Here is a 17,542-nt window from a genome sequence, read left to right as displayed (position 1 = left end):
AAGTATCAGTTTTTCAGTAAGAATTTCATGAACTTCCATAGCAAGTACACTAAGAGTAAACTTACAGTTGTGCTTAATCTTCTCTTCAATTGTGTGAAACAGTTCATCAGTAACCACAGACGGGCGTCTACTTCGTTCTTCATCGTGCAGTTGATTACGTCCTTCATTGAACAGTCTGACCAATCTTCTAGCCATTGAATCACTCATAGCATTTCCTCAGTAAACCTCGCAGATTTGCCGATGAATTTCGTTTGGTTTAACTTTCTTACCATTTAGAAAACCAATCACAGATCCGATTTCACACGCGGAGGCATTTTCAATTACGGCTGACATTATAAAGAAGCACTACAAAGCACACATCGGCAGCAGCGATCTGAAAATGGCGTACGTGTCTTCTCCTTCAGTCAGAGTAACTGCTGCGCATGCTCGGAACTGCGATCGTAGCGCTGCCGCGGATAAAAATAGAACTTACTTTGTGGACGACCCTCGTATATCTGCTACGCATATCAATATTTATACTAGTTTTAGTTACGAGGGATTTCAGTGATAACGGTGCGCATTAATTTTTACTCTCGACGGTGTACTATGAATCTGCATGTTCCACACTGCCATTGCTGAATCTGTATCGCGAGCATCACTGAAAGACGCATGTCGGAAACTATATTTCTAAAGGCAATAGCTTCCTTTTATGGCACTTACAAATCTACGAAGCATACTGTGCATCTGAAGGAACACTCTGTTCCAAAAACATGAATGTAACTGATACCATAAATAAAATCATCGGTAAGTTTTAGCTGCTCGAAAAACCATTCGCTTGCCTAGTTGGTGTGATAAAAAAAAATGGTTCAAATGGCTCTGAACACTATGGGACTTAACATCTTAGGTCATCAGTCCCCTAGAACTTAGAACTAGTTAAACCTAACCAACCTAAGGACATCACACACAACCATGCCCGAGGCAGGATTCGAACCTGCGACCGTAGCAGTCGCGCGGTTCCGGACTGCGCGCCTAGAACCGCGAGACCACCTCTGCCGGCTGGTGTGATAAATTGCACATTGCTCTCAATGTTGGAAAAATGTACGTTAAGGCAGATGAGTCTGAAAAACAATCTCACTTGACACAGAAACCTCGATTAAGTATGCAGGCGTAACGTTTCAGGGCGATATGAAATTGTACAGGCACGTAAAACTGACAGTAGTGAACGCGAATTGTTGACTTCGATTTATTGAGAGACTTTTATAAAAGCGAGCTCATCTACAAATAGGATCGCGATTAGAACACTAATGCAACCTATTCTTGAGTAGTGCTCGAGTGTTTGGGATCCCCATCAGGTCTGCTCAAAGGAAGACATCGAAGCAAATCGAAGTAATTCAGAGGCGAAGCGGTAGATTTGTTATCGGTAGTTTCGGTCAACACGCAAGCACCACGCAGATGCTTCGTGAACTCATATGGGAATCCCTGGAGGAAAGACACATTCCGTTCGCTAAATGCTACTGAAAAAATTTAGAGAGTGGGCATCTCAAGCTGAAGGCAGAGCGATTCAACTGCCGGCAACGTACATTTCGCCTAAGGGACACAAAGCTAAGATAATTTAGGGTTCGTACAGAAACATAGAGCACTGACTAGTAGTGGTACAAGGTAGCCTTCACCATGCACCATACGCTGGCTTGCGGAGAATGTATACAGATATAGATGTTACTGGAAAACGGTGGAAGCCTGACAGAATTTCTAAGAAAATTTAACGGTATATTCTCTTTTCAACTGTATATTAACAATTTTTATGACTTAAATTTTCCTTAAAAATCTACAGAACTTGTCACCGCATAATGTAATGCCTCCGATAGGTGAAGTTGTATTGTCATTTCCTCTACGTTCCAGTTCAAACGTGTTCTCGGCCCTCTTGCAACGTAACGGAAGTTTGAGCCAACCGAGAAATTCTGCATGGACTCCATTAGTGGCAAATTGCTCACGGGGAGAAGTGTCTTCGGGAAAATGTTTGTTATGGAGAGTTGGTATATCCACAGCTTCGGTGTTGCTGTGCAAATGGATTTATTTTATTCTTTCCGAAGTATACGGTGTGTTGGGTATGTGGAATAAGTTAAAAGTTAAATTTTGGTGTTAAGAGGTTCCTGATCGAACATAGTTTTAAAATCGTCACAAAAACAGAAAGTAATTTCGCTGATATATCAAAAATAATTGTTTCATACAGAAACGTATTGCGAATCATTGTCTCCAGTTATCATTCAATATTTTATCGGAAAACCATATAATGCGCAGTTTTTCTTCTTTTAGTAACTATTACAGCCGGCCAGTGTGGCCGTGCGGTTCTAGGCGCTACAGTCTGGAACCGCGCTACCGCTACGGTCGCAGGTTCGAATCCTGCCGCGGGCATGGATGTATGTGATGTCCTTAGGTTAGTTAGGTTTAAGTAGTTCTAAGTTCTAGGGGACTGATGACCTCAGATGTTAAGTCCCATAGTGCTCAAAACCATTTGAACCATTTGAAATATTACAAAATCATATCTCTGTAGAGATGATACGTTATACAATATTATCCACGATACAAAAGTGAGCACATACATCGAAGCAGCAATGTACGAGAAAGTTTCGGTCAGCCGTAACTTCCACAAAAACGATAGTTATGGAACAGCGTTACGATGTTAGGAGCAAAGTCTGAATGGTAATAGATGGAATACTGAGATGATCCAAAATCTCGGAAATATATCCTGGAAAAAGGGACCTTAATAATCGGATACGAAACTTCGTGTTTCACTGAGGTGGCGAAATTGGCATGGTAAATTAAGACGTATGTAGCAACACGCTTAATTTTGTCCCTCAGAGAGTTGGAACGAACCAGCTTCGAATAAAATAAAAGCATTTATAAGTACTGGCAGTTTTAGATGTACGGCATTAAAGACAAAATGATCCCAGATTTATAACACTGACGGTCAGTTTGGAACAGACGTTATGATTGTGTATACTGAATATCTGAAGAATAATATGTGAAGTTGTCTTGAAGATGCAAGCCGAACTGTTTGTGTAAGTAGGCAAGAAATTCTGTGTAGCAAGTCTTGTTAAAATACCCAATGTGATAAAAAGTATCCGGCCACTCCCAAAAACACGTTTTTCATATTAGGTCCATTGTGCTGCCACCTACTGTCGGGTACTCCATATTAGTAACCTCAGTAGCCCTTAGACATCATGAGAGAGCAGAATGGGGCGCTCTGCGGAACTCATGGACTTCGAACGTGTTCAGGTGACTGGATGTCACTTGTGTCATGCGTCTGTACGCGAGATTTCCACACCCCTACACATCCCTAGGTCCACTGTTTCCAATGTGACAGTGAACTGGAAACGTGAAACAACACGTACAGTACAAAAGCGTACAGGCCGACCTCGTCTGTTGACTTACAGAGACGGTCGACCGTTGGAGGGGGTCGTAATGTGTAATAGGCAGACATCTATCCAGACCATCACACAGGAACTCCAAATTGCACCAGGATGTCCTATGACAGGCAGGAGGTGAGAAAACTTGGATTCATGGTCGAGCGGCTGCTCATAAGCCACACATCACGCCGGTAAATGCCAAACGACGCCTCTCTTGGTGTAAGGAGCGTACAAATTGAACGACTGAACAGCGGAAAAACGTTGTGTGAAGTAACGAATCACGGTACACAATGTGGCGATCCGATGGCAGGGTGTAGGTATGGCGAATACCCGGTGAACATCATCTGTCAGCGTGTGTCGTGCCAACAGAAAAATTCGGAGGCGGTGGTGTTATGGTGTGGTCGTGTTTTTCATGGAGGGGGCATGCAACCCTTGTTGTTTTGCGTGGCACTATCACAGCACAGGCCTACACTGATTTTGTTTAAAGCATTTTCTTGCTTCCCACTGTTGAAGAGCAATTCGGGGATGGCAATTGCATCTCTCAACACGATCGAGCACCTGTTCATAATGCACGGCCTGTGGCGGAGTGGTTACACGACAATAACATCCCTGTGATGGACTCGCCTGCACAGAGTCCGCACCTGAATCCTACAGAACACCTTTGGGATGTTTTGGAACACCGGCTTCGTGCCAGGCCTCACCAACCGACACCGATACCTCTCCTCAGTGCAGTACTCTTTGAGGAATGGGCTGCCATTTCCCAAGCACCCGAGTGAACGTGTGCCTGCGAGAGCGGAAGCTGTCGTCAAGGGTAAGGGCTGGGCCAACACCGTATTGATTTCCAGCATAACCGATGGAGGGTGTCACGAACTTTTAAATCATTTTCAGCCAGGTGTCCGGATACTTTTGATCACATAGTGTATGAGTTTGTTGTTAGTAGGAAGCGTTGATGTACAGGACGCTTCGTCGTTTGGACGAAGATTGCTATTTACATAATGTTAAAAGCTGAAGAAATGAATTAAAATTTGTGCCGCAAGTGGGCATGGTCTACATTATTCGATCTCACACAGAAATTTCATCGCTATTTCCGATATATGTGTAGTAACGTAAATAAAAAATCAATTTGATATGTGAAACACACTTGCTTAGCCGATATCGGTAATGCACACCTTTGCGTTGGCGCTGGACATGCCACCAGTATTTGGCCGACAAGGGGTGGCGAGACTCAGACGTAAAGTTGCTGAACACCAGGATCTGCTCCAATAACTTATAATAAGTGTCAAACGTCTTCGCAGTGTTTCATGGAGTGACGACATGTGACACTGTCGATGGAGATTTCTCTCTCGGATCGGAGACGATAAGCTCGGCTGCGCACTGTGTGCTATTCGAGAAGAGTAGGAAATAAACCAGCACGGGGTTTCAGCCACCCACTCCCTTACCTCATCATCATAATACGCAGACATGACGCCACGTTAAACACACATTCACGACAGTCAGCTACACTCAACAGATACACTTACGACGCAGCTGTCACATACCAGCAGGAAAGGGAAAATGTGCGCAAATGGAGATAACCTTCATCGATTAGGCTGCTGGAGCGATTGGACCGTTTCGCATATAATTCATTTGCTACGAATCGTCGGTTTGCTTCTACGGACGAGACGCCAGGAACGAATTGGCAGTGCGTGAAAGCTGGTGGCATTTCATAAAGAAGGCGACTTTGTTAGCTGGAAAGGCTGGGTTGCAAAAGGATGCTTGTTATCGACTGACACAAAAAGACTAAAACAGTCACTAATAAACACTACGCAAGTCACCTGCTCAACTTATATAACAGGAACTTATAGGAAGAGGGATGGTTTTCAAAAGAAAAAGGTCACCTTCGCCAAGAAATGTGTTTTGACAACTTGAAAACGGAGAGAGGAAGTATGTTGGAACATGTACCTTTTTCAACTGCTTTTGAACCGTATCACTTCCAGCTATAAGCACATGTAAAGACATTTGTGGCTGGGGAAAATATGTCCAATAAAGATGTTATGGTATGCGAAGATAATTATTCAGACTCCACAGAACGTCATTTCTGTTCGTCTGATTGCATACTTCTTTCCAGTTACCTTCTGCACTATGCTGTAGCAGTTTTTTCTACGTATGGTCCAAGTTTCATCGAGCTATGTTACTTGGCAGTGACACGTCATGCGAAAGTTACTATCGTCCTAAGTTTGGCATGCCAGTGTATGAAAGATGTAACTGTGTACACCTTTTTTTGACATACAGATGAAACATAACATTCCACAGTAGCCAAGTATGCAAGTCCTTGAGCCGTAGGCATTCTACAAAAAAATACGTCGGGACGGATAGCGACACTCTGACAAAAATGGGTATTTGTGTTTCAGAATAGGACAGGGTGGTATCTTACGAAAGATACAACGGTTAAGGAACTGAACGCACTCGGGAGAAGTACTATAGTGTGAGTTTTATACGGACTCCGTATGTCACATCATGCGAGGTGCTGCAGTGGAAAGACACTAGACGCGTATTAGGGTGGACGACGGTCCAAATACAGCGACCTTCAACTTGATTTAGGTTTTCTGCTACTTTCCTAAATCCAATAACGCAAATGTCGGGATGGTTCTCTTAAAATGAACCCTGCCGATTTCCTTCCCTATCCTTTCCCTGGCCGAATTTGTGCTCTGTCACTACTGACCACGTCGTCAACGGGACGTGAAGCCCTAAATTTCCTTCCTTACGCACGTTATTTCAAGTAATTTCTAAGACGATTCTTCAAACAAAAAACAACGTATTTTGTTTTTGTTTTCGGCGAACTGGGCTTTATTCAACTAACAATAACCGGCAAGGGCAACAAACATAGAGAGGAGGCGACACAGAACGTTAGATCATCAGATTGCGCAGTAACGTTCTACAAGTAGCTGGGCTTCCAACGTCGGTGACGGGCATGTGGAAGTGGTAGGTTTAGATCGAAGGCAATTTTACACTAATTTTCGTCAGCGTGCGACTCTTGCCGCCCAAGTACCTCTTAAGAATACACTGATACACACAACCACCAACTCCTCCAATACACACAAACACCAACTCCTCCACCCGTCCACCAATACCAGTAACCTCTATGCATTACAGAAATATATAATTTACACATGTTGTTGCGGCGATATAATCTGTAATTTATAATTATAGAAGCCAAGATCGCTTGATGTCAAAAAGTTTATTTCATGACCAGTTTCGACAATAACTAGCTGTCATTCTGAAATTCCCAGATCTTCCATAAATACAGTTACACATCAGTCTCGTCGACATACTGAGGTCATGCTCCAGTTATAATAATACAGCTCCATACTGGTTTGTGAAACATATAAAACTTGAAATCATTTAACACGGGCTTTAAAGCGCATCGGTTAAGTCTTCCTGGGCTGTCATCGACTCATTATCTTTACTGATGTACCAAATGGTTCAAATGGCTCTGAGCACTATGGGACTCAACTGCTGTGGTCATAAGTCCCCTAGAACTTAGAACTACTTAAACCTAACTAACCTAAGGACAGCACACAACACCCAGCCATCACGAGGCAGAGAAAATCCCTGACCCCGCCGGGAATCGAACCCGGGAACCCGGGCGTGGACTGATGTACCAGTTTCTGCTTCTATGCTATGGAGATTTTATTTAGCAAGTTTTATACATTTGCCAAACTAGTGTGGAGTTGTGTTATTGTAACTGAAGTGTGTTCTCAGTGTGTCGACGAGACTGACACATAATTATATTTCTTGGAGGTATATAATTTTTATTATACAGATAACACGATTTCTTGTGTATAATTGTTGCAGATTACTACATTAACGTTATTTTATTTGTACATTGTAGATTTGAGACTATGAAGATGACAGCTAGTTACTGTCGAAACTGGTCATGAAATAAACACTATTTCACATCTAGCCATCTTGGCTTCTAATACTATAAATTTACTGAGAAAGTTGATCAAGTGGTTTAGGTATTGAACATGTATTTGACATGAGTGCAGTTCGAATTCCCCTCCATCAAATCTGTTTTCAGTTTCCTCTGGTTAGCTTAAAATACTCTTGATAGACGACCACGATTTCCTCCGGCATTATTCTTCAATTGAGTTGATGCTCCGTCTCAAACTAGCCTTGCTGAATGTATGTTACACTTCATCCTTAATTATTTATTCATACCTGATACAGCTTTACAAAATGCAACATGTCTCAAATAGGAAATAATGCGATGTTATACCTTCTTCTGGCAAACAATATTCAATTTTCAGTTAATTCGTTTCTATGGCACTCTGCAGCGTCTTATGGCTAGGGGAACCGAATATCTGGTAAACTTTATATATTTATAGACTCTAGTAATCAATGTGAGAATATCAGACTTCACGTCGTCCTTACTTTTGTTGTAAGTGACTGTGATAAAGATAATTGCTATACAAAGCTATAAAATTAATAAAAGATTTTTTTTTTCAGTCAGCTATATTTCAAGCGGTTAGAAGTAGCCCCAATTTTCTTTCTTTGTTTTTTGATACCTTAGTCTCTGCATGTATGCTGTAACCAAAAATATCCAATTTTCAGTGCTGCGTATGTTAAATGTTTTCAACTGGAATTTTCGCAGTAAATATGTTCGAAATTATTTTCATTGATACTGTATATTTACTTGTGTGATTCTTCAGTGGACAGTTAATTTGCTTCCATCTTTTACAGTTGAGTTTTAATTGAGTTTTTAGGCTATAGATTTTCGCCTTTGTCCGTGTTAGGCATCTCCAATGTTCTAACCACGCTATTGTTTTCTTTGTTAGACCGACGTGATGGATTCTTTGAGCACGTAAGTGAACCTTGTTCAGCTTTCACTACACCATACATTTTTAATCATTATTCAAATTTAACGGCTGGCTCCTGTGACCGAGCGGTTCTAGGCGCTTCAGTCCGGAACCACGTGGATGCTACGGCCGCAGGTTCGAATCCTGCCTCGGGAATAGATGTGTGTGATGTCCTTGGTTAGTAAGGTTTAAGTAGTTCTAAGTCTAGGGGACTGATGACATCAGATGTTAAGTCCCATAGAGCTTAGAGCCATTTGAACCATTTTTTTTTTCAAATTTAACATCCGTCAATTCATACATCTAATTTTTACCACTCTTCTGTAAAATAGTTAACCACGTGAGCTTAATTTGTTCTGTCCCGATTTATCTAATATCCACATTTAGCAAAACGTGATTTCGTACTAAGAGCTATAGAAGATTACTGATCCAAGAAGAACCAGTTAAATAACAAAAAAGAGAAAATAGAGATGGTTAGGACGCACACTAAATACTGTTAGGATGGCCGTGCCGAATTCGAGCATGAGAGCACAGAAGCCCAAGAAATACCTGGAAACGCCGCAATTAAGAGGACTTAGAGGAATTACGAAAGGAAATGATGTGGCTAACGACACTCACAATTGGAGGTTTTTTCGTGGCTGTTTGCGATAAATCAGAAGCTATGTGAATGAGAAGTTACAGTATGTGCGGTGTGGCCCACGACCTGGTGGAAAACTACAATCTACTTCCGTGCCTCGGATGTCAAACGGCTTCTAATTTGCCCTCCCAAGAATGAGTTAGCCTCATTACAGATATTGTAAATTTTTTTTAAAAATGGAAAATGGCTGTGACTTTCTGGTACTAGCTGTAAGTGTACGAGGAGTAAATGTAAATTCGTCCGCAACTCATGGGAGTGTGATAGGATCATTACTGTTTACAGAATATGTAACCGACCTATTCGATAACATCGTAAGCTACATGAGGCTGTCTGTGGATCAGGCAATTGTACTTGTGTACAATAAAGTCCAAACGCTAGGATGTGGCAGCAAAATGTAGAATGACCTGCAGAGGATGGACGTCTGGTGCAGAGATTGGCAGTTGACCCTCAACATAAGACATATGCTATATATTGCGCATAAGTTGTCAGAAAGACTCCTTACTTTATAATTACACGCCTGCCGAACAATCACTGAAGTAGTCGCAGCCATTAAATATCTGTGAGCGAGCGTACAGAGTGATTTAAAGTGAAATGAACACATTAAAAGAAGTGTAACGAAGGCAGATGCCATGCTGAAAATTCCTCAGAAGAACCCTCAGGAAGTGTGGCTAATAAACGAAGGAGATAGCTCACAAAGCCCTCGTTCGACCGATACTTGAAAATTATTCACCAGTCTGGAACCCTGATGAGATAGAACTGATTGAGGAAACAGAGAAGGTCAAAAGAAGAGCATCGCGCTTCGTCACAGGTTCGTTTAGTAAGCGCGAAAGCATCACGGAGATGTGCAGCCAACACGGACGCTGCGAGACAGATATTATAAGTACGGATTGGTGTTTTCCCGATATCATCCCGAGAGCGCACGTCAACCGATATATCGCTTACTCCTATGTAACAGGTGATCAAAAAGTCAGTATAAATTTGAAAACTTAATAAACCACGGAACAATGTAGATAGAGAGGTAAAAATTGACACGCATGCTTGGAATGACATGGGGTTTTATTAGAACAAAAAAAAAAGTTCACAAAATGTCAGACAGATCTCTTCTGCGCGTCGTTTGGTGATGATTGTGTGCTCAGCCGCCACTTCCGTCATGCTTGGCCTCCCGCGTCCCCAGACCTCAGTCCGTGCGATTATTGGCTTTGTGGTTACTTGAAGTCGCAAGTGTATCGTCATCGACCGACATTTCTAGGGATGCTGAAAGACAACATCCGACGCCAATGCCTCACCATAACTCCGAACATGCTTTACAGTGTTGTTAGCAACATTATTCCTCGATTACAGCTATTGTTGAGGAATGGTGGTGGACATATTGAGCATTTCCTGTAAAGAACATGATCTTTGCTTTGTCTTACTTTGTTATGCTAATTATTGCTATTCTGATCAGATGAAGCGCCATCTGTCGGACACATTTTTTGAACTTTTGTATTTTTTTGGTCATGTCATTCCAAGCATGTGTGTCAATTTGTACCTCACTATCTACATTATTCCGTGATTTATTCAGTTTTCAAATTTATACTGACTGTTTGATCACCCGGTATATCTCGCCAAAAGGCGAAGAAGAGGAAATGAGAGATTTGGACTCCCCGAGACTCCTACCAACAATACTTTTTCCGCTCAAAATTCGTGGCGGGAACAAGAAAACGGAGAAGTAATAGTAGTACAAAAGTACCTTTGGTCACACACAATAACGAACCTTACAGAGTGTAGATGTAGACGTAGATGTTCCCACATGGTCATGAAGATGCTAACGGTGACATCTGGTTATCACTCATTGCCTTCCTTTAAGGGTTCAAGTCTAAGAATTTCCTTCGTAATAATTCGTCCCTGACGTCAGCATATTTTCTACAGAAAGAATTACTGCAGTCTCATCTACTTCTAGGTAAACATATTCCGTAAACTACTGTACAGTGCATGGTGGTGGATATATCTGCCAATATTATGGATCTTATTTCCTGTTCCATTCTTGAAGTGAGCGAGAGAGACATGATTATCTAGACGTCTCTGTACCCACATAATCACTCTCATCGTATTTCCCCGATCCCTAAGTGAGATATACAATTGTGTCAGCATAATGGTAGCACAGTCTTCTTGGAATACAGGCTTTCTGTATTTACCCTACACGGTTGCGCGAACGTTGTGCTTATTCCAAGGATTCCTATGTACGTTTGCGAACATTTCTGTTACACTTCCGTATGCCATATATTTATCTTTTTACGATAGTACAGCGTTTCGCTGAATTCGTTCCTATGACTGCTCGACAAGAACTCAAAACGCTCGAACAATATTCTAGAATTGGTCGCACCAGTGTCTCGTATGTGATATCATTTGGCGACACATTACACCTACCCAGAACCCTTCTAACACAAACAGATCTAAATTTTCCATGCCACTTTTGTAATAATGATTTTACCTGATCGTTCATTTCAGATCAATTTTTGGTAATACATCCAGATACTCATCCCATGTGACGTACTCAAGAAATTCATCAATAACCTTGTATTTAGATACTATCAGAAGCTGAAATGTAGGCGAAACCACACTCAGTGCATAAGCACTAATTTAACAAGATTCGAAGACACATGCGTTCAAGATCAGAATCAACTTCAAACAAGAGACAGTACTTGAAAAACAATTACAGACTTTCATCCATGAAAATATTCACAGCAGTCGCACTATTCTGTAAAGGCAGGAATTTAATGGATGTTTCCCTTGCAATCATATCCTCTTCTTAAAACGTAGCACATCAGTATATGTACTTCATCAAAAATAAATCAGAATATGCTGAACGTAAACATTGGTTGCGACCCACGTTTAGAAATACGTGTGTGTCTTTCGTGGCGCATACATATATTTCTTTATATATTTTTATCTTTTATACCTTTGTAGAATAATGACACTACTGTGGAGTCTTTGAAAAGATAGTAGTTTGTAATTGCTACCCATGCAATGAAGATTCTTGTGTGTTGATATTAGTGGTGGTAAAAGCATGTACGTTGGAGACGCATTAAATTAGTGCTTTTGGCTTCCAAGCTGAGAATAGGCACGACCTCACGTCCAGTCGTGGATTAATTCACAGACAATATTGGATTTTCTGTCTACGTTACAGGCATTTGCTTACTGTTGCGCATATTTAAAGACGTTTCCCATTCATTACACCAAGTGGACATGTTATACAGTAAAAAACATAAACAATATTGACCGCAAGAAATCTTTATTTTTGTGGTTACCGGTTTCGGCCAGTTACTGACCATCTTCAGACTTCATACCATATTGGTAGCGGTGGCGGTGAACGGAAGAGGTGTTAAAAACTACATGAACGTCATCTGCTCTGTCACACTGCAGTTGACGTTCTTGGAGTTTTTAACGCCTCCTCCGTTCACCGCCACCGCTGCCAACAAGGTATGAAGTCTGAAGATTGTCAGTAACAGACCAAAACCAGTAACCACAAAAATAAAGGTTTGATGCGGTCGAGATTGTTTGCGTTCATTTTAAAGGAGTAAGGGAAACCGCTAGTTTCCACGAGAAACGTTCTAAAAAATTACTAATTTTATACAAATCTTTCTGCATTTCCTTACGATCGTCCGATAATGGTACTTCCCTATACATAAGAGCATCGTCAAAGAATAAACCGAATGAGGTGGCGCAGTGGTTAGTACACTTGACTCGCATTCGGGAGGACGACGTTTCAAACTCGCGTCCGGCCATCCTGATTTAGGATTTCCGTGGTTTCCCTAAATCGCTTCAGCAAAAGCCGGGATAGTTCGTTTGAAAGGGCACGGTCGATTTCTTTCCCCTTGCTTCCCTAATTCGAGTTTGTGTTCGTTTCCGATAACTTCGATGTCGGCGGGACGTTAAACAGTAATATCCTCGTCCACCTCCTCAAAGAACAATCTTACAGCGCTGCTGATCCTATCTCATAAATCGTTTGTCTTTACAGAGAACGTTCTAAGCCCAATTACGCAGCCCTGGGGGCACCCGAAGTTTCTGTCGTAATGTTAACTACCACACCGACATCATCTTCACGTATACATTCAAATTCACCATTCAATGTCATGCACTGGTTGTTATAGTTTAATATTCCTCTAGCCAGTCACACATCTGCAAAGACATTCCGTATGATCGTATCTTGGTTGATGCCGTGGGACAGTGTTAAACGCGTTTCGGAAAGGAGACTGGTCGGGGCTGCGTCCAAGTCATGCTCACACATTTACACCTTTAAAAACAGCGTCCGTGGAAATTTTGCCCAAGTCTTACAGCTCTACACAACAGCACCGTTAGCGAACAATCTGATAAGGCAAGGAAGTGTTATGGGAGCATTACTGGATAACGTCGGAAATTACACGAGGCTTTACACGGATGATTCAGTTGTATACAAGGAAGGCGCATCACTAGACAACTGTAGCGAAATACAGGAAGGCCGGCAGAGTATCGACGTTTGGTGCAGGGCCTGTAAGTTGACCCTCAACATATACAAATATAATATATGGTGCATAAATGGGCAGAAAGACCTGTTACTGTATGATCACAGAATTTCAAGATGACCACTGGAAACATTCACATCCATAAAATATCTAGGAGTATGCGTGTAGTATGATTTAAAGTGTGTGTTGTCCTTAGCGTACGTTAGTTTAAGATAGATTAAGTAGTTTATAAGTCTAGGGACCGATGACCTCAGCAGTTTGGTCCAATAGGAACTTACCACAAAACTGATTTAAAGTGGAACAAATGCAAAACTAATCGCAGTGAAGGTAGATACCAGACTGACATTCACTGAAAGAATTCTCAAGAAATGTAATCCACTCAGAAAGGAGGTAGCTTACGTTACCCTCGTTCGGCCAGTGTCTGTATATTTACTCGTCAGTCTGGGATCTGTACCACACAGGATTCATAGAGGAAGTAGAGAAGATACAAAGAAGAGCAGCGCGTTTAGTTACATTTAGTAGGCAGATGCACAGCCTGCTGCAGTGCAAGAGAGGCGTTCTACATCACGCTGTAATTTACTGTTGAAGTTTCTAGAGCGTTCGTTCCTAGATGAGTTAACCAATATATTGCTTCCTCCTATGTACCGGGTGATCAAAAAGTCAGTATAAATTTGAAAACTGAATAAACCACGGAATAACGTAGATAGAGAGGTACAAATTGACACACATGCTTGGAATGACATGGGGTTTTATTAGAACCAAAATAATACAAAAGTTCAAAAAATGTCCGACAGATGGCGCTTCATCTGATCAGAATAGCAATAATTAGTATAACAAAGTAAGACAAAGCAAAGATGAGGTTCTTTACAGGAAATGCTCAATATGTCCACCATAATTCCTCAACAATAGCTGTAGTCGATGAATAATGTTGTGAACAGCACTGTAAAGCATGTCCGGAGTCATGGTGAGGCATTGGCGTCGGATGTTGTCTTTCAGCATCCCTAGAAATGTCGGTCGATCACGATACACTTGCGACTTCAGGTAACCCCAAAGCCAATAATCGCACGGACTGAGGTCTGGGGACCTGGGAGGCCAAGCATGACGAAAGTGAGGCTGAGCACACGATCATCACCAAACGACGCGCGCAAGAGATCTTTCACGCGTCTAGCAATATGGGATGCTTCGAATAAAACCCCATGTCATTCCAAGCATGTGTGTCAATTTTTACCTCTCCATCTACATTATTCCGTGGTTTATTAGGTTTTCAAATTTATACTGACTTTTTGATCACCCGGTATATCTCGAGGGAAGGTCATGAAGGTAAAATTAGAGAGATACGAGCTCAGGCAGAGTCTTACCAACGATCGTTTTTCCCGTGATGCTATTGCGACTGGAACAGGGAAAGGGGGAAATGACAATGCCACAGAAAGTACGGTATGCCACACATCTAAAGGTGTCTTGCGAAGTATAGATAAAGAAGTAGATGTAGATACAATGTTACTGATCATATCTGATAAGTTGTTCAGTGTGTTGAGAAAATAAGACGACCTTTCACGCTTCCCTGAGGCGCGCCTACTATTGTTTCCGTTTCTGTAGAACAAACGGTTCAAAATGGTTCAAATGGCTCTGAGCACTATGGGAGTTATCTTCTGAGGCCATCAGTCCCCTAGAACTTAGAACTACTTAAACCTAACTAACCTAAGGACATCACACACATCCATGCTCGAGGCAGGATTCGAACCTGCGACAGTAGTGGTCGCGTGGTTCCAGACTGTAGCGCCTAGAACCACTCGGAGAACAAACGTCATCCAGTATAGTGTACCGGGATCTTTTAGGCAAATATTTCTCGAGCCAGTAACATATCTGCGAATATATTCCATACGATCGTCTCTTGATTGATACTCAACGCAGTGGAGGAATATCATAACGTTAACCACTGTACTTAAAATTCTTCACACGTGTTTTCACTCTCAATGCATCGGATGAAACAACAGCCACCTGAGGAAATCATACGTTCACTGCTGCCATTAAATCGAAACCTTACCCCTTTGAACGGTCACCTACCACGAAATAACCGAGAGTGAGGTGGTAATGTTTGAAGCATACGTACCGGTTGGCGGAGAGAGCCTTTATCACTTCGGTTGAAGCCTTCAGCAGAAGTCGCGCTGGGCTTCGCCCACTGCTGCGGGCGGCGTCGCCTCGGGCACTGTGAGCAGAGCGCGCGCCGAACGCGTACTGGGGGTTCGTCGCAGCGGCGGCAGCGGCCGCCTCCGTCACCGGTTGCCACGGCGACGGAAATCCGAGCCGCGGAATATCCACGGGCGTGCCTGCGCCTCCGCCGCCGCCGCCGCCGCCTCCCACGCGAACGCCGCCCTCTGCCGGCGCCATTTTAAGCACGACCGGCGTCGTGGCGGGGCGCACAGCCGCAGCGGCGAGGAAATGCGCGCCCGCCGTCGGCGTCGGCGTCTGCGGCGGCGCGCTCCCCGGTTTGATATACGCCGGCCACGTGTTTACGCGGCGCGAGTGCCGCTGTGTTTACATCTGCCAGCGCCGCCGGCCCGCCCGTTTATTGGGGTTGGCCGGTAAAAATACGCCGGAAGCATTCATCTCGGCAGGTGCCGGCTCGCGCCCCGCCATCGGCGAGCAGAGGCTGCCGCGCCCCGCACTCACATTCCACAATATGCTCCAGCCAGCGGAAGCTTCATGGACCTGACACTCAAGTGCAATAGTAGATTACCTTGAGGCTGCACTTGTGAACTTACACTGCCACTGAAAATATTGCTATAGTATGAAATATTGATTATTTCACGTAGGCTTACATCCACGTCTGTACCGTGTCTAACAACCCTACCACAACAAAGGTCAAAAATTAATTATGATTGTAGTGTTGCTCGCGCTGCTAAATATTGCATTTTCGGGCAACAACAGCACAGTTAATAAAGTCATTTCTTCAAATAATGGATAAACTAGGCACTCATCTATTCGTGTTTCCCACGCTGGTCTCGTTGTGAACTCATGGCTCAATTGTCGAAAATCTGGGTGGTGATGATTCCAAGCTCGGATGCAAAGAGGCCTAGGTGTTATTCTGCGATATTCAGAAGTCTTATAGATGTGTTTCATAAACCATTCTTGAAGATTAAACTTTTGGAAGTTAGGACAATGGTGATGTAAAAAAGTAATCAGCACTCCGAATTTAGGTTACACTGCTTTTTTATTACTTTTGTTGCAATATCACGTAACTCGTTCCAAAACATCACTTCACAATGTAAAACATACTTGAAAATATCTTCCTCACTGTAAAAGTTCACATTTCATAAACTGACTACAATTTGCGTCTTTTTAACATGACGACCAAAGCTCGACTCTCTAATATCTGCTTACGCCCCCAAAACTCAGAGTTACAAGTACGTCAAAGATCATAGTGACAAAAGAAAGAATACACATAAGAATAATATCATTGCAATATAAACTTTCTCTGCCTCGTGATGACTGGGTGTTATGTGATGTCCTTAGGTTAGTTAGGTTTAAATAGTTCTAAGTTCTAGGGGACTGATGACCATAGCTGTTAAGTCCCATAGTGCTCAGAGCCATTTGAACCATTTTTTTTTTTTTTTTGCAATATAAACATATCGATGTATCGAAGTTCCTCTACATTAATGAAATCAAATCTGAATGTTGTCACAGAAATATGTTAACTATTTTACAGAAACACAGTAGAATATTGCTGGTATCGAGAGGTTGAGGTCAGGTGCCGTAATGGTTACGTAATTCAAGTACCGTTACACCTGGAAGCCATCCTAGGGCTGTGTGGATGTGCGTACTTAGTGTACCCCCCCTCCCTTTTACCTGTTTAAGTCGCTTCAAGAGAACGACTGCTTGTAAGCCTGTAAGCCTCCAATTTTTTTGTCATGAGTCTTCTGACTCGTTCGATGCGGTTTGCTACAATTTTCATTCCTGTGCCAAATCTTTCATCTCAGAGTAGCACTTGCAGTCTACATCCTCAGTCATCTGCTGGATGTATTCCAATCTCTTTCTTCCTCTACAGTTTTTACCCTCTACGGCTCCCGCAAGTACCATGGAGGTTATTTCCTCATGTCTTAACAGATGTCCTCTCATCCTGTCCCTTCTTCTTGTCAGTGTTTTCCAAATATTTCTTTCCTCACCAATTCTGAAGTGAACCTCCTCATTCGTCCACTTACTAGT

General features: G+C 42.5%; 1 protein-coding gene across 1 annotated transcript in view; it reads right to left on the bottom strand.

The window, feature by feature from the left end:
- Positions 1-15,976, bottom strand: part of LOC126252256 (uncharacterized) — a 201,811-nt gene extending 185,835 nt beyond the window's left edge. The window contains exons 1-2 of the mRNA XM_049953129.1: positions 15,879-15,976; positions 15,450-15,693 (exon numbers count right to left, since the gene is read on the bottom strand). Coding sequence (XP_049809086.1) covers positions 15,450-15,693; positions 15,879-15,976 — 342 coding nt within the window. The remainder of the gene's footprint in view (positions 1-15,449; positions 15,694-15,878) is intronic.
- Between the last annotated feature and the right edge of the window lie 1,566 nt (positions 15,977-17,542).

This window comes from Schistocerca nitens, chromosome 4 (genome assembly GCF_023898315.1).
Source record: "Schistocerca nitens isolate TAMUIC-IGC-003100 chromosome 4, iqSchNite1.1, whole genome shotgun sequence".
Taxonomy (NCBI): domain Eukaryota; kingdom Metazoa; phylum Arthropoda; class Insecta; order Orthoptera; family Acrididae; genus Schistocerca; species Schistocerca nitens.
This window is presented reverse-complemented; position numbering and strand designations above follow the sequence as displayed.